This window comes from Syngnathus typhle, linkage group LG3, assembly GCF_033458585.1.
Source record: "Syngnathus typhle isolate RoL2023-S1 ecotype Sweden linkage group LG3, RoL_Styp_1.0, whole genome shotgun sequence".
Classification (NCBI taxonomy): Eukaryota; Metazoa; Chordata; class Actinopteri; order Syngnathiformes; family Syngnathidae; genus Syngnathus; species Syngnathus typhle.
In genome coordinates this window covers 1985341-2005632 of record NC_083740.1, presented here as the reverse complement: position 1 = coordinate 2005632, position 20292 = coordinate 1985341, and the positions used below count along the sequence as shown (strand labels likewise).

The 20292-nt window shown below is 44.5% G+C and overlaps 1 protein-coding gene and 1 long non-coding RNA gene across 3 annotated transcripts in view; one reads left to right on the top strand and one right to left on the bottom strand.

Moving 5' to 3' along the window:
- Positions 1-1679: 1679 nt before the first annotated feature.
- nr3c2 (nuclear receptor subfamily 3, group C, member 2) overlaps positions 1680-20292 on the bottom strand; it is a 36761-nt gene continuing 18148 nt past the window's right edge. Inside the window, exons 3-9 of one of the 2 annotated variants that reach the window (XM_061275491.1) lie at positions 14389-14516; positions 9657-9773; positions 9005-9337; positions 7863-8007; positions 7366-7496; positions 5447-5604; positions 1680-4821 (exon numbers count right to left, since the gene is read on the bottom strand). In XM_061275491.1, coding sequence (XP_061131475.1) covers positions 4666-4821; positions 5447-5604; positions 7366-7496; positions 7863-8007; positions 9005-9337; positions 9657-9773; positions 14389-14516 — 1168 coding nt within the window. In that variant the 3' untranslated portion in view covers positions 1680-4665. Of the gene's footprint in view, positions 4822-5446; positions 5605-7365; positions 7497-7862; positions 8008-9004; positions 9338-9656; positions 9774-10343; positions 10495-14388; positions 14517-20292 lie in introns of those variants that run through there. The other variant, XM_061275493.1, reaches the window with a different exon arrangement.
- On the top strand, positions 15455-17588 carry LOC133152027 (uncharacterized). Its single transcript, XR_009714033.1, has 2 exons — positions 15455-15634; positions 15776-17588. It is a non-coding gene; the product is annotated as an uncharacterized LOC133152027 (long non-coding RNA).

The window sequence follows — 20292 nt, the reverse complement described above, 5'->3', positions numbered from 1 at the left end:
GGACTTGTACGAAAATGGTTGTTTCTCGGTCCGGTTACTTCATCAAATACAGTATTTTTTCAATTATAAAACAATCGAGACACGGCATCTCGCTTTATGAAATATGAGTTAAGTTGCAAACTCAGGCGGCGGCCATTTTGCCACTTGTTGTCCACCGAAAATGACATCACGGTTGTCACCTCCGGTATCAACCAATCACGGCTCATCTTCAGGAAACTGGTGAGCCGTGTCAAAGTGTAAAAAAATAATTTCTTTTCAAAAAAAAATCCGAGCGCAAAGTAGCACTTTGGGTTTGGCGTTGGAACAAATGTATCCACTCGAGTGTGTTTACACTGTGTGTACTGTAGCTGTGCTGTGTCATTACGTAACAAAGTAAGCTAGCGCTAATGAGGTGGGTGACATTTTTTTCCCCCCTCCATCACTGTCACCATCCGCCCTCTGGGCCCTTCATCTCCTCTCTCGGAAATAGTGCTGAATCATAACGGCGACACCAGCCAGACTGTCTGTCAACTCTGCGCCTCCTCCTCCTCGTCCTCTCCAACACTGACTCATGAATACATTCCGACTTTCGTCTCCTCAATGATTTTTGCGCTTATTATTTAATACTTGTGCTTGTCCATGAAAATACCAAATTATTTTTCACGTCAAGATTCGTAGGGTCGCCTTTGTTGCGTTAATATCGGCGATGACTGAAATGTTTGTTTGGATGGAGAGCGGACACGGCCTCGGAAAGTTAAAACCGGACATCTTGGTTTCTCCTTCCTCAACGCTTCCTGGCGGTGTTCCAGCCACGCTTTGATGCAGTGTCCTTCATCCTTCCTCGGCGACCATCGTCACCTCCCATCCATTTTCCCCACTCCATGACTCAGCGGCGTTTACGTCAATGTGCCAGATTCATGGTGACAAAGGTATTCTCATTCCGTACAGCTGCTTGAGTAAAAAAAAAAAATAATATTGATGAAAGTCTCAACAAACATCCACGTTTTGTTGGAAAGACTGGAGAAAATGGAGGGAGGTGGATTGGTGGCAGGGAAAGGGAGCCAAAGATGCTGCCGCCATGTGCGCGGGCGCAGCCGTGAAATGGGCCTGATCCAATAGATTCTGTTTATCTGGCACGGCAACAAGTGAAAGCGATTGAAAATCTGGGGGAGATTTGGAGAGGGCTTGCGCATTTCAATGGGGAGGAGGCTGGGAAACTACATCGAAAAATAAAGCAAAACAGTCCGATGCCTTTGCAGATTGGGAGGTCGACGGTGAACTCGTTCTACCTTTTGTCTTGTTGGCTTCCGAGTCGGCCGACGTGGCGCCGCTGCAGCTGGTTTGAATTCAGCCAAAGCTGAATCGAGTTTGGGATTGTGCCCGTCGAGTCGACCGAGCAAAAAGTGGTCAATGAATGTCACATGACAGACCCCCCCTCCCCCCAAAAAATGTTTAATGTTTTTAAAATTGAATATGAATGCAATTCAAAAAAAATGCTGAGGCATATAGTTTTATTATGAAAAAGTATTTGTTTTTATTTCTAGGCTTTAAACTAATTAAATATTTTTTTAAAAAATCAGTAAATAGGTAATTTAGCTTGTGCCAAATCGTGAGTATGTGGGGGTCCACTGAAAATTGAACTCACCCAATAAATACATTTTAAATATCTTAATAAATAAATAAACACAAGACCAACAAGGTGTGGTGACTTGTTGATTTTTATTGTGGTGCTGGTCACCAATCGCGCCTTGGATTAGGAAATCATCTCAACAGCAACAACTCGTAAAAACAAAAACAAAAAAAATGCTATCCATCACTTAACACATTTTGTTACAAAATAAGAAATATTTGTTTTAATTACACGAACATTGATGAGAGAAAAAAAAGTAACAAAAAATTGGAGGGAAAAAAAGATTCTAGATGTCTTCTGTCTCACATTCAGGTCGTAAGTCTGTCACAATGCAAATCATACATTCATTTCTCCTTCCAACACAGAAAAGTGGGGGTTAAACACATCATTCCGTAAAAATCCTTTACACTCAACAGAACAAGAAGCATTTTTGTCCTATGTACAATAGTGTTAAACTGTAAATTGAGTGCGATTTAAAAAAAGGCACAGGTTTCCCTTTTTTCCTTCTTTCTTTTGTTTCTTAAATACAATGTAAACATCTCGCCATCGTCATCAAAACGCATGCATTTATTTATCAACATCTTACAAAAAAAAAGAAATTTGCCTTTTTGTTGTTGTTTTTACACAAAAGTACTTAAATATTATTTTCCACCAAAATATAATTCTCTCAAAAATACTTTCATTCAACCATATTTAGCGTGGGTTCCTTACAAAGGACAAACAAGTAGGCGGGATTTGGGTTAGCTTGGGGATGCTCCCTTCCTTTTTTTTTTTTTTTCTAAATACAGTGGAACCTTTTCTTTGGCTTTTTATTCTCAATTTCTTTCAGATTTCCAACATTTACAGTTATAGTACCTAGCGACTCAAGCTAACGTCACCTTGTTTACAATTCACTCGAGGTGGGTTGGTTTTCGAATGCGAGGCTATGATCCAATCTTGCTAGCATTTTTAAAACCGCAACTTTCTAATAATCATAAAATGCCACAAGGGTCCGACTGTCTTCCTGTTTCTTCACATTGGATGACTTCAAAATCTGATTAGTCTCACATTTCACAAAATTCCTAAATAGGGCATAGCTAATTCTGCCCTGTCAATCCTGCCTAGCAACAAGCAAGACCAATTTATTTAGTTTCTTATTTCTTAAAGGGCCAAAAAAAAGCCAGTCGAAATTTCGGCAGGGTGGGGGTTCCACTGTATTCAAAATGACCGCCGTCAAGAAGGAATATCCCGATTCCTTAATAGGCTATATCGAAATTGCCCGAGGACAGCGCCCGCTAGCTGTTTCTCAACCATACCTCCTTTGTGCAAAAAAAATGAAGCAAATAGGATATGGCTAATCCAGCAACCAACACTCACATACAGTTTTCACAAATTTGTCAAATTTGGGAAAGTAGTAGTTGGGGTGTGGATGGGGGTGGTCGTGGGGGGTTGCGCTGTTAACGCTTCTCAGTAGCATCACGGTTTTTGGGAAATATACGTAAAGTCTACAAGTGTACAAAATCATACCATGACCGCCCAACTTTACAAAAGCTCTCGCTAGTTAGTAGCTGTACATTAAGCACTGCAGATTAAGTCTCCTTGTAAATCGACTGTACAGTGTGTTTTGCGTGCGTGTGTGTGTGTGTGTGTGTTCTCGCTATTCAATGAAAAGCATCAATGTCCACATTTTGTGAGTTCTAACCCCAAGCACAAGTAATAACAGTCGGGTTTGTTAGTTTTTTGTGGGAGGAACCAAATTAAAAAAAGAAACTAATTATGGATTCATTTGTTTAAATTCAATTTAAGGCGTTAATATTAGTACTAATAAGTAATGTGCTTATAATTCTAAAAATCAAAATTGCATACGGTTGTTTTTGCTACAATTCTTTTGAGGACTCTTAACTAAAAAAACAAAATTTGGTGGGGCTCTAGATAACTCACAAAATTGAGACATCATTGTAGTTGGAGGGTGATTGCGCAAGCATTGTTCATTTAAGGTCACTATACAAATCTTTCGCCCGGCATGAAGCACCTTAATGAGCGGATTGTTCGGAAAAATAAAATAAAATAGACAACTCTTATAAAATGCTTTATTAATTGTGGGAAGAGTCGGGTCACAAAGGGCTGGCTTTGCTTGTGAGTAAAAACAGACGGCAACCGGACTGCTGCTCTGGATAGAACACAAACGAGCGACTCCCATTACCGCCCAGCCGGCCAATTCATTAGTGGCATTTTGTAGTTTTGTTTCTTTTTTACAAACTGAATCACTCAAAATTCCTCCGTTTACCTTTTGCATATTTACTTTGCATTGTTTCACTGCACATCTGAACTGCAAAAATGAGCCCAAAATCATTCAAAACAGCCTTCTTCAACTCGAGTCATGGGATTGGATATTTTTCCCCAAAACATTGACGTTTTCCCCCCTTCTCTCCCTCCTGCATATTCAAACACATAAAAATTCATGAATCATTTTGGAATTTTATAACACCAATTGAATTGGAGAGTGAGCTCACGGTGAAGCATGTCAATATGTTATACTTGTACTGTAGCCCTTGGAATATATTCTACTAGACCTTTGGCCGTATAGTCAAGCGTGATTTTTTTTGTTTGTATTTTCCTGTCCTGTTGTAGATGCGCTGCAAAGCAATATCTATTAGCATAGTATATACTGTATATTGATTTATGGATGTGAAAGACTGCATAAGCCACACTTAATTTGAGTATTTCTTTTTTTTTAGAGGGGGGGGAATTTTTAGTGCATCTGTGTGGTGTGTTAGTGTGAATGTAGCACTAGCACATCCTAGGAAATGTATGGCTTTATCTCCATTGAAAAGATAGTGTCTTTGGGGTGCAAAAAGGGTTATGGGAAGGAGGGAGGGGGCAGCATGGCAGAGCGGGTATGTTCCCGACCCCGACAATTCCGGTTCTTTATTTTCCTCCAGCGCGTTCCGGTTTCCGCGCTATGGGTGGTCGCTCGCTCGCGGCGCTTCCCCACCTTGCCGTTGCTCCGAGTTCTCGGTCAAGCGTTTTTGAAGGTTGTTTCTTTTTTTTGTTGCGTTTTGATTTTTGACCCCCCGTCACTTCTTGTGGAAGTAGATGGTGTGGGTGAGGCCCGACTCCACCTTTGGTATCTGGTCGCTGATGATCTCCACCAGCATGTCGGGGAACGCCACTTTCAGGGCCTGCGACTCGCGGAAGGTGTAGAAGCAGAAGTCCAGCAGGTTGGCCACCAGCTGCCGCAAAAACAAAACAGAAGGGAGGGGAAAAACGTTTTAATTCCATACAGATGAATTTCATTCCATTTTTTTTATATATGTTAAATATATTATTATGGTATTAAATATAAATATATCATATTTATTTATATATCTTCATTTTTATTTTTTGTAGGCACAGACGATTCTGCTTTTATGCAGAACACCCAAAACTTGTTCATGCAGCGGAATGGACTTTGACCCATTTCCAGTTCGATTTACCTCACCACAAGGGGGCACTTTGGATTTCAGCATCTATGATGCATTAACCCCATTCATCCACTCATTAATGTTGGTGAATTTTGGCAAGCGTGGCGCATTACAGTGACCACAGCTCATTGTGGTCCAGAAAACTGTCAGTTGGCATCGATCACCCTTCTGTTCTGGTCTGATTGGGATGCAGTAATCCCTATTTGGAGCTACTGCATCAGCCAACCGCTAAGTATGATCCAAATCTGCTCTGCTGCTATTCCAGAAAGCAAAAAAAAAAAAAAAGGCAGATGATAATCAGTAGGCCAAAGTTGCCAGCTAACACCTCCCTGCATGCTGCCAAAGGAGGGGCGGTACCATTTGAGGCGGCGAGGGCGGGGGTGGGGATACTTACACCATGCATGGCGTCCAGTAGCTTGGTGAGCTGGAAGAAACGCTGCCAGGTCTGGCCGGAGTTGTTGGTGGCTTTGCCCACAGAGCGGCGGAGCTCCTTGATGTAATTAACTCGCATCTCCTCAAACGCCGCCTGGCTCCTCAGACCCTCTTTGGGAACTGCGAAAAAAGCCAGCAGACAACCGGGATGCTTTTAAGTCTAAAATAGAATCGCAAATAGTATTTTGGGGGGGAAAAAAAAAAGACTTTTTGAAATTCAGCAACGGTTTGAAGAGCAAGCAGTCTCGATGGAACGGCTCGCCCGGCGGCCACTTTCTGTCTGTTAGCATCGCGTCTGTTTCGAGAAATGTCCGAGGTCAATATCTCGCCCCTTGCGTATTCGTACGATCATTTTCGCCTCTTTCTGCATAAATGAGCAAATATCTCGAGGCACGGCGCACACCAAGAAGATCCAAAACCAGATTGGTGCAGGGAGCCTGCGAGTCGGGCAGGACTAATTTCATGGCTGACATGATGAGAATTTGCTAATACCCAAAAGATGTGTTTGGACCTTTTGTTGTTGTGTTTTTGCTCTCTCTCTCTCTCTCTCTTCCTGTTGACCCACATATGCCCTGAATAGAAAGTGACCTGGCATTTCGGAGCAGTACAGAGGATACCCCCTCCCCTCCAAACAGATCATATCACCATAATTGTTTTCAGAGACGTTTTTTTTTTTTTTGCTGCAGGTAACGCAGCCTATTCAAAAAGCATGAAACTTTATTTAAAAGTCACTCCGTAGTGACCCCCTAGGAAAACCTATCACAAGAATCCTTACAAAATGCTCCGAGTCCGGAAACATTTCAAGCGTTGACTCATTTGCGGTATCATATCTGTACAGAGGTGAAGCGAAAGCGTTCGCCTCGCCGATACCCAACCAGGGTCATCGGACACCGCGGGCTGGCTTGAAACCTAAGCCCAAGGTCGGAGAGCATTAGCAGCTCCTCTCTCGTCCTTTTTATCCCCTCGCGCTTCGGTCGCTTCCAAGCCAGAGGCGCTCATCGTACGCCGACGAGCTCTGACAACTACTACGTAAACACTCGCCTCCCTTTCAGCCAGCTTGCTCTCTGAATGGCCGCGACCGGCTACAGTCGCACTTTCAATTGAACCTGACCACTTCATTCTTGAATATGACACGTCAAAGTCGATTAGGATCAGTCGGAAACTCACCTAAGCCTGACTCGAAAGCTCGCTCGGACTTGAATCTTGATCTTACACTATTTGGTACCCTGCCAAAACTAAAGTCGCGTCCAAAACGGTGCTGGGATCTTTTGTGCGCAGCCTTCCTTTCCTAAATGGCGTAGAAGTCGAGAAGGAGGAAAATTGCAGGTCTTGGCAGTGCGCGGTGGCAAAGGTCCAGGCAAGCGGCGAGCACCGGAGGGAAAGGCCACGGCAACAGAAGGCCCGCCGCTGACCCCCCTTGGACTCTCCTTTTGTCTTTGTTTTTCCAAGATGGCTTCCCTTTTTGTCCTTAGATGTCCCCTCGGCTCCGATCGGAAGAGTAAGTCTAACAAAATCTAGCCATCCTACTTCTTGGTCCAAACTTGAGTTTGGTAGCTTCTTTACTCATTGGTGTTCTCTCAAAAAAGGTCTGGAAAAATCTGTGTCATCTAACTTTTCGGCGCACGCCGCCATCTCCATAAATATTTCCACCGGTCTTGGTGGTTCAAAGACGTCTAGCCAGCCTGCAGACTTCTCAAACTTTGCCACCGCGCCGCTTAATCTCGCCCGCTTCTCGTTCCACCACCGCCAGCATGTAAAATGCATGAAGTGCACATCCCCAGTTGGCTTTTGAGTTATTTCGCAGTGTTTAATAGCCGCTGAAGGCTGCGAGCGCTCTGTAGAGGTGACTGCTGAGGAATTCACTCTCTCTGTCCGTCTTACTTGTGCTAAGAAGCAGCAGGACCTTCATGGAGAGGAACTCGTCGTAGGTGAGCTGCAGTCGAACAAACTCCTGGCTCACTTGCCTCATGCCCAGACAAAGGCTGTACATGGCCGACTGTTGCATCCGCTCCCTGGAAATGGGCGAGAAGGACCATCATGGGTTTGGAAATTCTTTAAAACATAGGTGTCAAACTCAAGGCCCGGGGGCCAGATACGGCCCGTCACATCATTTGATGTGGCCCGTGAAGACAAATTTTGCATCGATAGCAACTTCTATTACCTTTCACCTTTTTAAACTATTTCAGTTTTTACTAGTCTATGATTTCAAAACGTTATTCGTCAGTTTGGGTCGTGTAGCCTTTTCCGTCAATAATATAAGGCGTTGACAGTCAGAATGGGGAAACTAAGACTATATTGCGGTCCGCGTTAAAAAATGTTTGACACCCCTGTCGGATAATCGACAATATCCGGCAGAAATTAGCTTCCATATCACCTACTCGTTGAAGATGAGGTCCGGGGCGAAGTAGAGCAGCTGTCCGTTGGTGTGTTTGTAGGAGCGCCAACCGAGACAAAAAGAGGACAGACACATCCACGAGTACTGGATCAACGTAATTTGGTCCTCGATGGGCAGGCCCCGAAAACCTGCAAAAAACACAGCTGTTATCACCACTGCTCATTTATAATCCGCACGTCAGAGCGCATCTTCCGGTTTTGTGAAAAATAAATAAAAAATATCCCGGCGAGGATTCCAGTTATGATGCCGCGTGAGGGCCCTCCCGAAATAGAAGCAGGAATGGGAACGGTGCCAAACTCTCAATCAATGCCTGGCGAGGAGCTTCGCATGCGCCACCATAACAACACAAAAAAAGCCAAGTGAGGACAGACAAGCGACTTATCCGCCAGGCGCTGGGACTATTTGCGTCTGCGGGGATGTCGCCTTGTTCCTTTTCAAACGAGGCGCTGGCATTCTGTTATACGACACGCCCGTGCCTCAACTTGAGAGCTCCATTGGCACACTTGTAACGCAAAGCATTTTTTTTCCACCATTGAAGTGAACCCAAATCTTGATTGATTTATTTTTTTCTTCTTATCTTCGATTCGACCGGCAATACAAGACGACGGGCTTGAATCCGCCTCTGACTTTCAAGCTAATTGCTTGATATCACCCCACGGAACGTCTTTATCTCATCTAACTGCACTTTAATGAGACGCATCAGAGGTAACATCTGGCCAGAACATTGATGTAGATGCCTTCACTCGTATAAATCCCCGTTTCTATTTAATGCTCAAATAGGATTTCATTGGTAATCTTCTGGACGATTTGCGCAATAGTTCCCAGGGCCCGAAAGGAAAGAAAAGTGGGAGGCCTGTCAGACAACGCGAGCGAGGATGAAAATCGTCTTCATTAAAATATGGAATTGCATTACAAGAGGCTTTTCATTAGCATTTTATTATGGAAGGTTCAACATGTGCCCTGATGGAGTGAATTGCTTGAGGCACTTTAACAAGTGTCAAAAGATGCCTTATGACTAAGAAAAAAATAAAAATACTTACTCAAGTGTGTATATGTATACTCTAAATTCATTTTAAATGAAAAAAAAAAACAACTAAACGCCAACCTCAAAATAGCCGCACCAACCTGGAAGTACTTTGGCCCACTTGACCAGGCGCACCATCTGCTTGCCGGCCAGGCAGTTGAGGCTGGACAGCAGGTGGTCGGTGGTGTCGGGCTGCGTGTTGTCGAAGCCCGAGTACACTACTTCGGGCTCGATGAGCTCCAGCACGCTCGAGATGGACGGCGGTAGGAAAGGTGGGATCACGCTGGCCCCTCGGGGCACCAGGGCGGCTTTGGTGGCGTTCAACTCCTTCTCCGACGACAGGAAGTCCACGCCGGCCGCCGCCTGGCTTTCCTTGGCTGCTTGCGAGTCATCGCCGATACTCTTTAACTTGCCCAACTTCTTGGATTTACGAGCTGTCGGGAGGAGTGCATTGTTAGTCGAGTCGGTAATTGGGGCAGAAAACCCAACAGAGGCGAGAGAGGTTTTTTTGTTACAGTAATCTAACCTGGAGAAAATTAGAACATGGATACATTTTTCAATCGGGTCTCATATATTTTATTTTGGCTGTTTTTGCGCTCAGATTTTTGGCCAAAAAAGTACGTCAACAAAACATAATGGGGCTCAACATTGAACCCTGCGGTGTGCCACAGGCACGTGTAGAAGTGAGTGAGCAGTGGATCCCGATAGTGACGCAAAAATTTTCAAATATCATTGCATCTGGCAACTCCTCACCTCCGAGGTTCATCCCGGCCTGGAGGCACTTGCGTACGCGGCACGCCGGGCAGTTTTTCCGTCGGATCTTGTCGATGATGCAGTCGTTCCTTCCGGCGCAAAGGTAGTTGTGCTGACCTATTGGAAGAAATTCCATGTATGATTTAGCATTCGGGGCAAAGTAGTGCTGCGCCCCACCTGAACCAGCAGAGGGCAGAATTTCAGCTCAGCAATGTACAATGGAGACCTTAGTCGGTGATAAAAGTGTCATCATATCAATAAAATGATTTGACACAAGATCTATAAGAAGTAGCCATTGCCGTATAAATCACCAAGATATAAATCCCCCAGACTTTATTGCAGCCGTAAAACTTGCAATCACTCCTGCAGAATGAAAACCGAGTTAACCCACTCGAGTTGCTACCTAACGTGCTCGTCTCCATCTTCAAACAAATACACTCGGAAAAGCGGACGTTGCCACCTTCCAAAATAAAGCAGTGTACTATTGAATGTGTCACGGAAAGCCAAAGCCTCCAAGGAGAAGCAGGCCGGCGTAACCGTGATGCTTACACGCCTATCGTCTGGCCCTCAGCTACAACCAGTCCGCTCGTTTTTTTCCCACTTCTATTTATCCATCCATCCATCCCTCGCTCCTTCTTGACTCGGAGAGCCATACGCCTACACATGTATAGGCGCACACACACTTACATAGTCCATGCCGCTCCACTTGACGATTTGACAAGAAAAAAAAAAACACACAATCTTGTATTTCGCCTGTCCAACACGCGCACACATAGTTTTTAGTTTTCACATGTAGTTTTGTACGCCCTGGCGTCAAGCGCATTTGGCCGTGTGTGTGTGTATGTGTGTGTGTGTGCGTTTGCCAAAAGCCAAGGAGGCGAGCTGCAGGAGGAGAGGCAGCAGCTGTAGCCCCGCTTCACTATTTCTGGCAAAGTCACATGACTGTTACATAAGCTCATTTTTCCCGCTCTAAAAAGCTGTAAACTGCGACACAGGAAACACATAGCAGGCAGGAGCGGCCAGTGGGCCCAAGACAAAAAAAAAAAAAAATCCTTACATGCACAACACTCACAGACCGTTGGGCTCGTTCCCCAGAGTCGGGTTAATGATTGTGAAGTTGTCACATGGGCAGAAGTCGATAAATGCGCATGTGTTAGGCCACTATCAGACCAATGCAAGAATGACTAAAATGTCACTTAGCATCAATTACGTAACAATTAGGTGCAACCAATTATTATTTTTTAGCTCAATGCCATTTCTGATATTTGGTGGAATAGCCAATTGCGTTTATTATTATTATCAATATTAATATTATAAATATTTTGGAGTATTTTGTTGCCTTCAGTACACGAAAGATGTCTTCGATATTTTGTCAGATAGTATTTAACTTAAGAGAGAAAAATTGGCAAGCAATGGACTCTTCTTTTACCGAAGTCAAATTCCTTGTTTGGCACGCTCAAACATGGCGAATAAAAACTCTTGAAAACTTGAAAAACAACTCTTCAAATTAATAAAAAAAATAAATAAAAAAAAATTGCGAAGAAGCTGACATTCAGCTGGAATTTCTGGCAAGCACTGGCTGCTTAGTTGACCAGTGACGAAAAAAAAATCTCCTTTCTTCTTCCAAGCCTGACTGCATTTTGCAAAAATACACTTGAAGTGGAAAAAGCTGACTTATAAAATGTAAAAATATTTTTTTTTCATTATTTCTAAACGGCTGTAATATTTATATATTTTTTGTGATGATTTATTTCTGTATTTTCATATACCCAAAATATATTGCGAATTATGTAATGTTGCTCTTAGTAATCACCCACTCTTGTGTATCGCTGCATCCTGTTACATCACTGCAAGGGAAACACACACTTAAAAAAAAAAAAAGAAAAAAAAAATACACTATGCGCACAGACTTTTTTTTTTTTTGAAGTAAAGCCGAGCTGACATTTTATTTTTAAAGACACAGCAACGCTTGAAGCCTCGAGGAAACAAGGGACTGACCCTGACTCTATAGTACAAGAGACGCCATTCAACGCCGCCGCTTTTATCACCCCACGTGCTAAAATCATCGACAACCTGATGATGCATTAATCGATTTCCCTAAAAAGTGTCAATTGCTTGAGGCGGACGACCAACCTCTTTGAAAACAATGACTTCAATCCTTTTCACTTTGGACAGATGTGTTCAGGCCTTCCTCGTAAAATGTAGCATATTAGCTTAGCTTCTTTGGTGTAAAACTGTAGGGGGCGCCCTGGGGCTGAACCCATACAGTCTATTTTCTAAGCTGCATTGAACAGAGCCTGCTGCCTCTAACCCAAATACCTTCCAACAATGTAGGTCACACACACACACACACGCTTACAGTATCGTTACTCCTGCAACACACACTTGCCTGAACACGAATGTGTGCAAGCGTCTGGATCCTTCGCGATTACGACTCGTACGTTGCTAGACGTGTTGGCGAGGTGGCTGGGCTCCAGCTGTTGTTACATAACCGCCCCCCCTCCAAACACACACACACAACCTGAGCCATTCAGTTCCGTGGGAGGCCCCGTCCCGAGCTGGGAAAAAAGGAGCGATTGGACGCCCCGACAGCGCAAGCCAGCGTCCTCGCCTGACCTCTCTTTTTTGCCAGTGGGAGACGTAAGCGGACTGGCAAGCGCTGGCTTTTTAGCAAGGCGGCGGCGGGGCTGTTGCCGTTAGTAAATCTTTGCGCTTCAATAAGAGCGACTGGCAAAAACAAGGCAGGCGGGCTAAAAGGGGAATATTATTAGCCAGCGCCAAGCCGCTGATGACATGTGAATAATGCGCTGGCGTCCCGACGCCGATGCGCAGCGCCGCATGGAGCTGTTTATTGGCCGCAGCTGTTCTTGATTAAAATACAGAGAGAGAAAACTCGACAGGAGAAGCGTTTGGCCGTTTCCGCAGTTCATTAACAACAACGATGCGAGTTTTTTTTGAACGTGTCATGCTGTGAAAGAAATGCCAGATGATGGGGAGAAGTTAAAATGGAAAGGCTGCTTCCATTAGAAATCGAGAATGTTCGATTTTGGTTCTTGAGACGCTTCCGTGTCTATTCTATTGATAAACCCGTCCACCGAATTTCGGCTTAATTGGCGAGACCGGTAAGAGGGACTTTGACTTTCCTTTTCCTGGCCCCCTTTCATGGAGTTGGCTCCAAAATGCCCGCCCTAACCCCAATGACCAATTTCCTGTTTCATTTCGGGCATGGGTCCTAGAGACTGTGATGGACATGACCACCAAATTTTGTGTGGATTGGTGAAACTGGTGATGGAAGCTCATTATTTTTCCTGCGTCCTTTTTCGTCTTATTCACCACAAAAATGCCTGCTTCAAAGAAAAAAGAAAAAAAAATCTAGACCCCATTTTCATAGTTCCGAAATTGCTACTTCAAAACAAAATGGCCGACAACCGCAGGATTAGGTTTCCTTGGTAGTGACGCAATACGGCAAAATAATGCGAGTCCCGCATTTGCTGTTGAAGTTTCGAGGACTCATTATGGGGGAAAAAAAAAATAATCTCCCAACGTGTTTTGGTCCAGCTTTAGTAGTTTACCCGCCGCAGTCAGACTAGCGCAACCGTTGAATGCTAATTACTTTTGCAGTTATGAGTCGGCTATTCGTCGCACCCCCTCCGGGCAGGAAGTGGTGAAAGAAATCAAACTGAGGGTCAGAGTCTTCTCTGTTCCCCTTGTACACATGCCCGCTCTCTGCTGTTCATCTCCATTGGCCAGTCAGAGGGGGAAATAGTGCAATAAAAAAGGGGCGGGCGGGGCGGGGCGGGATGTCACGGTGCTGACGCATGGCTTCCCATCCCTCTCAATTCCCCCCGCCTCGTTATCTGTCTGACTTTTCCTTCGTCCTTCCTCAACGCCGCCTGGCTGTCCTCTGTCTCTCCTCGCTTGGCCGCATCGCTTCCTCTCTCTATACACTTTGGGCTGCAGATGACGGGAGGGGTCAGGCGTGTTGCGATGGGCCGGCAACCTTCGCCGAGTGCCCTCATAACGGCGGCTGTCGAGAAACAGCCATCCTTTTTGCCGTTGTTATTTTCCGACGCCGAAGGTGTAGGACGGGGAGTCGGTCTCCCTGGCGACGGTGTGGAAACATCATCAGGCTTAAATGGGCATTTGATTTGGAAAGGGCGCAATTGCTCTTGTTGGAATTGTCAGGAAAACACCCCAAGGCGGCCGACCGTCACAGCGGCTCTGCTTTTTAGTCATCAAATGGGAAAAAAATAACCACTTAAATGTGCAGAGAACAAATTTAATCTGACCTCACGTCGCCCTTTTTCACAGTGATTTTTTTTTTTTGGGTGTAAGCAAAACAACAGCAATGAAAAGCTCTCTAGTAAAGTAGCCACCCCTCAAGGGATAATAAAATAAAAAACCTGAACAAGCTTCATGGAAGCAAATTAGTCTGGGGTTCATCGTTTTTCCTTCCTCACCTTTTTGTCTTTTAAATCGAATTAGGTCCCAAAATGTCTTCTTCCAATCAAAAACTTTCTGTGACCTTTTCCTGTCATGGTAGACATGTACACTCAATTTCAAATCGATTTTTTTTTTCTTCCCTCATCTCCTAAAACCCACAAAAAAATGAAAACTGCCACGATCCATCGTTAATATACCAGACCAAGACGCCACTTGTAATCTCGCGCCCCCTTTTTTTAAGCTCCCGACAAAACCGTTCTCTCCGTACGGTACAAATTTAGCATCCTACCTTCCACGGCTCTTTTGAAGAAGACTTTGCAGCTGCCGCACGTCACCACGCCGTAATGGCAGCCCGACGCTTCGTCCCCGCACACTAGGCACACCTTGGCTGTCGAGGAAGGTTGCCTGAGCGGCGAGCTGCAAGGACATAACACAAATAAATATATCAGACATTGGTGAGTCACCAGCATGTTCAAAATCCCAGCCGGCCTGCTAGTTCCTGTTAGCCACCGCTACCCAACCAGGCAACTTCTAGTTTCTTCATTGTGCGTTCTGCACTCCAAAAAATCTAATTTTCTGGGATGGCTGATTTTTCGCCCATTTCGCCCAGTGCCCTTTAAATGGGATACTCGAATAACCCGCACGAACGTTGCGTGCAGACACACATGTAGATGGGTACACACCGATGAGAACACCTTGTATCAAAACATCCAAAGTGGCCTCAGCTTCCCTCTTCTTTGCTCTACTAATTGCCCCTCTAGCATCTAAATCAATGAGATGCAAGGTGATTGTCTGGTTAACATTCTCCTTCCATCCTTCATCAAGGCAGCTGCCAACCTCTCTCTCTCTCTCTCGCTCGCTCGCATTTCCTCCAAGCTGGGAAGGGCTCCGGCGTCGGCGGCGGCGCACTCGCTTGCAATCAGGAGCGCTGATCTAATTCCCCCTCGTCCATCTACACACACATTCAATTTGTTAGGACGCTTAGAGGAGTCTCTGGTGAGGTGTTTGTCTGACTCCCTGGCACGGGGCCGTGTCATTCCCCATAATGTCAGTGTGTGTGTGTGTGTGCAAATCCAATCCATGTTTTTCAGCATGTTAATCTACAGAACACACACGCAAGCCATACGCCGGGCCGGGCCTTATCACACAGTCGCGGGCGTCGACATCACAATCAATCGCTCCGCACTGTGACGAAAAGCAAACACACACACGACACGTGCGTCCCGACTCGTCTAAAGAGCCAGCCGGTCCGCCCGTCCAGCAGCAAGGTGACTTTCCCTCCCCCCCCCCAGAGGAGTATATAGGTCAGTCACTGCGGGCTTACGAAAGCAGAGCCGACAGAACAGGCTGCAGTGACTGTGCACAAACAAAGCAAAAAAAAAAAAGCTCCAAACTAAACACCAGCCGCTACCTGACTAAGCAGCTGGTGTGAACGTTGCTCGATTCGAAATCCATCCAAATGATACGAACAAGCAAGATAAGGAGCGATTCGTAAAGAAAACCTTTTCCGGTTGTAGTCACGTGACATCAGCAAGGTGAGCTGTGATTGGTCGTTGAGTAGATGATGCTGTCAAATGAATTATGGAGATAACGTGAACTTTTTACGGCCGAAAATGGAGACAAGTTGGCGCGGAAAAAAAAAAATTCACACAGCGTTTGTTTTCTTCTGCTGCTAGAAAGCGCCGAGGTTTGAATCCTGGGAAATTTCCTCTTCATCACGTTGTGCCACCATGCCAACCTCCAACCCTCGTCTTCTCTATTTCCAACGCGTTTCACTCAATGGGACCAACTGCACGGATCAAAAGGTCTCATTCTTTGCTCCGCTTGCTTTTTTCTTTTTCTTTTTTTTCTCCCTCTTGTTTTCCTTTTATTTTCTTCCTTCCCCGCAGAAAGCCCAGGGCGGCCGCTTCATTGTTTTCTGCGTCCTTTCATCTCTTAAAGATAACACACAAAGAGAGCTAACTGGTGTTGCTGATGTTTATTTCCCCCGACCGGCGCGGGTACACAAGGCCTCCGGTTCTTCTTAGACCGGCGAGGGGGGGGGGGGAGGTTCTGCTTACACGCAGGATAAGAAGAGAAGTTAAGGCCCACTGTAACACACGACGATGTTTGGGCCGAGATTTATCCTCTAGCTTTTCCTCAAGTAATCTGCACGCTGGGAGAAAAAAAAAAAAAAGGCCTTGCAGCAGGGAAGTCCCAAAAGTGATTCATCACAGCTTCTACTCAAAGCCATTCCATCATGGACGTTACAGTAACTTACAGCCTGGCAACATGGCTGCAAAAGCTGCCTTGCGGATGCTAGTGGCTTCTTTTTTTTTTGTCACTGCTGCCTTGCCTGTTCTACACTGTCCGATATATATTAATAAAATAATGATAGAAGCTGCCTGGACGGGTTGCGGTGGCTAATGCTAGTACTGAAATGGGGTACACAGGTCAAGCTTAGTAATTGGACGTGCAAGGAAATTCTCCAAATACAACATAAATGTTTAGTTGGAAGAAGTCATTTTGGGAGCTATTTCCATAAAAAAGAGGCCTGTAAATAATTAAATCAATAAATACACAAATTTAAAAATAAATCAATAACTGCCCCTGACACCAGTTTCATCCATCAGTCTGAAATTTGATTAAAAAAAAAAAAAAGACTAAAAAGTCAGAAGGACCCCATGAGAGAAATTGAGCAGGTGGCCATTTTGGAAATGAAATCCACATTACTTGTAAATTAATACTAATATTAATAATAAATTAGTATTGAGTATTGGCCTGGAAATGTGGCCACTCTGCGAACGGCTGGCCTACGTGCGCAACGAATTCACTCTTGTTCTGCACCACTTCTTCTGTACATTAGTGTGTGTGTGTGTGTGTGTGTGTGTGCACTTTAGCTGTTTGTTTACGGACGCGGCGAACTCGCTAATGTGCTTATGTGGGTCAACGGGGTTCGTCGGAACCACGTGAGCCCGGCCGACCTCCGCCGCCACCTCACGGCTCATTATTGGGCTCTAACAACGTTATCTCGCTGACGTCGCCACCATCGCCGTGACTTTGACTTGCCGCGCTTCTGTTTGCTGAGATTAGTCCGGCTCGTCCTTGCTCTGCCTTTTTAGCGCTTTCGTTCGTCATTCGGACTTTGGGAATAGTACGACACATACAATTGGAAGCAAGGACGATAGATGGATAGATGGATAGATGGATAGATGGATAGATGGATAGATAGATAGATAGATAGATAGATAGATAGATAGATAGATAGATAGATAGATAGATAGATAGATAGATAGATAGATAGATAGATAGATAGATAGATAGATAGATAGATAGATAGATAGATAGATAGATAGATAGATAGATAGATAGATAGATAGATAGATAGATAGATAGATAGATAGATACCGTAATTTTCGGACTATAAGTCGCACCGGAGTATAAGTCGCACCAGCCATAAAATGCCCAAAAAAGAGAAAAAAAAACATATATATATGTATATAAGTCGCTCCTGAGTATAAGTCGCCCCCCCACCCAAACTATGAAAAAAAAACGCGACTTATAGTCCGAAAATTACGGTAGATGGATAGATAGATGGATAGATGGATAGATGGATAGATGGATAGATGGATAGATAGATAGATAGATAGATAGATAGATAGATAGATAGATAGATAGATAGATAGATAGATAGATAGATAGATAGATAGATAGATAGATAGATAGATAGATAGATAGATAGATAGATAGATAGATAGATAGATAGATAGATAGATAGATAGATAGATACCGTAATTTTCGGACTTTAAGTCGCACCGGAGTATAAGTCGCACCAGCCATAAAATGCCCAAAAAAGAGAAAAAAAAACATATATATGTATATAAGTCGCTCCTGAGTATAAGTTGCCCCCCCACCCAAACTATGAAAAAAAACGCGACTTATAGTCCGAAAATTACGGTCGGTAGGTAGATGGATAGATAGATGGATAGATAGATGGATAGATAGATAGATAGATAGATAGATAGATAGATAGATAGATAGATAGATAGATAGATAGATAGATAGATAGATAGATAGATAGATAGATAGATAGATAGATAGATAGATAGATAGATAGATAGATAGATAGATAGATAGATAGATAGATAGATAGATAGATAGATAGATAGATAGATAGATAGATAGATAGATAGATAGATAGATTATTTCTGCATGAAATATGCAGACTTTGAAATATCAGATGTGTCAACTGTACATGCTTAGTCACTCATCCTTGACTTTACACTCCCAAGCAGACCTCAAAATCTATTTATACCGCCCTCGACTTTGCATATTGGCTAAGTGAACATAGCAAAACTAAAAAAGGGGGGGGGGTAGGGAGGGCGGGAGCTTACATAAGACCGTCTAAACATTTAGGTTGACCCCCATTCGGCAGAGGAGAACAGAGAGAGACAGAGAGAGAGGGCACAGGAGAGCCTAAGGGGATTGGGTTACCTTCGCTAAGGTGACCCTGGCATCGCGCTGGCTGGCTCGACCGCCCGCCCGGCCGACTGGCACCCGGTTCGACCGAAAGGCGAGACTTCCCCTTTGTGACTTTGCTACTTCATTGCGCTCTCAAGGTGGATGCCAACTTCACTCATTTGCATTTTTTTCCTTCTATATGGGCCTCGGAATTATTTTCATGCCACACCAACATGCCATATGTCTCCTGATTTTTGTGGGATGTCATTTTAATGTGACACGTGATGTCATTATTGCCACCTACCATCCACGTTTATGGACGCAAACTCAGAGTGACCTTTTCCCAAAATCATGATCGTCACTCTCATGAACAAAGACAAGACTGTTTGGAGCGTAAACAAAAGCAATCACACACTCCCGGGGGAGATGGTTCAGGCCGCGGGCAGCGAGACGCTCAAGAGCCACAACAAACTAAAAGTGACCCTTATCTTACATTTAAAATCTGTCTCGAACTTAAATGCTTTTCAGGCCAGAGGGGGCGCCAGAGGGCATCAGAAGCCATTTTTAATGTCTTTCCCATTTAGTGTTACCTCCGAAAAATAAACTGAACTCATTACTTGATTTTAAAAGTAACTTAGTTGTATCATAATCGTTACTTTGGCATATTGCAGTCCGATGCCTTTTTCTACTTCCTCAGTAACCCAGGCAAAAGGAAATAACTACTGAAAAAGATAAATGACCCTCTATTAAAACAATAGCGCTATTCATCCGGGCAACTCTTTCGCCGACTCATTGAGCCATCCCCAACGGCACAGATTATTATTATTATTTTTTTAAATATCTTTAGCAGCGCCAAGGGGTCGGTGCTTCACGTGCGCCTCACGTGCGCTCGTCTGCTATTGATCCCTGGCCGCGGCTGTTTTTAGCTGGCCGTTTAAAACGGACGCAAACAGCCGCACGGAGGGTGGCGCGGGCTCCTCGGAAACAATGGAAACTGGCAAAATGATTAACACGTGTTGGAATGTCCATGATAAGAAGACAAAGATCCCTACTTGTGGGCCAAAATCTCCCAAAATAGGCACGTAGCATCAACACCGCGCTTCAAAGCTGCACTGGGTCGGCGTGGATCAACTTCAGACTTTGAAGCCAGCCGCACACCTCACTTGCCGAGAAGGAACCGGACAATTGCAAACAGATTACAGTTGGCCCCCGAGCCGCTCTTGCATTTTTGAGTGTTAGCGTTAGCACGCCACTCATTCTGATTGCAACGACATCTCAGCCAAATTAATTACAGAAGGTCGGCAAGTCGTGAAAACTAGCCGGTGTGTGTCCGGCTTTAATGCTTACGTCGCTTTCTCCCGCGCGGCGCATGACTGATTGGGTCCGGGCAACAGGTGACCTCCGAGAGCTTAGAGGTCCCCGGCGGGACAAATCCCTGGAGAGGAAGATTATGTTGAAAGGGATCAGCCTTGACCTGAGCCACCTCGACACCGCGCATGCACGCGCACACAAAAGCGCACTCCTCGTGCACTGCTGTCCAAATTTGCCCCGTAACAACGAAATTCATTTTTTTTTCCCACCATTCAAAACAGTTTCCAGGTAATAATTAAGTCTGTGACATTCATTTGCTAAAATAGGATAAAAAATTACAGTGTACTTTACACAACCCATTTATTGTGTTGTTGAAATGAACTTGTTTTGAGTTAGCTTGTGTTTACCTCTCTTCTTCAAATGAAAGGGCTTTTAGAAGGAC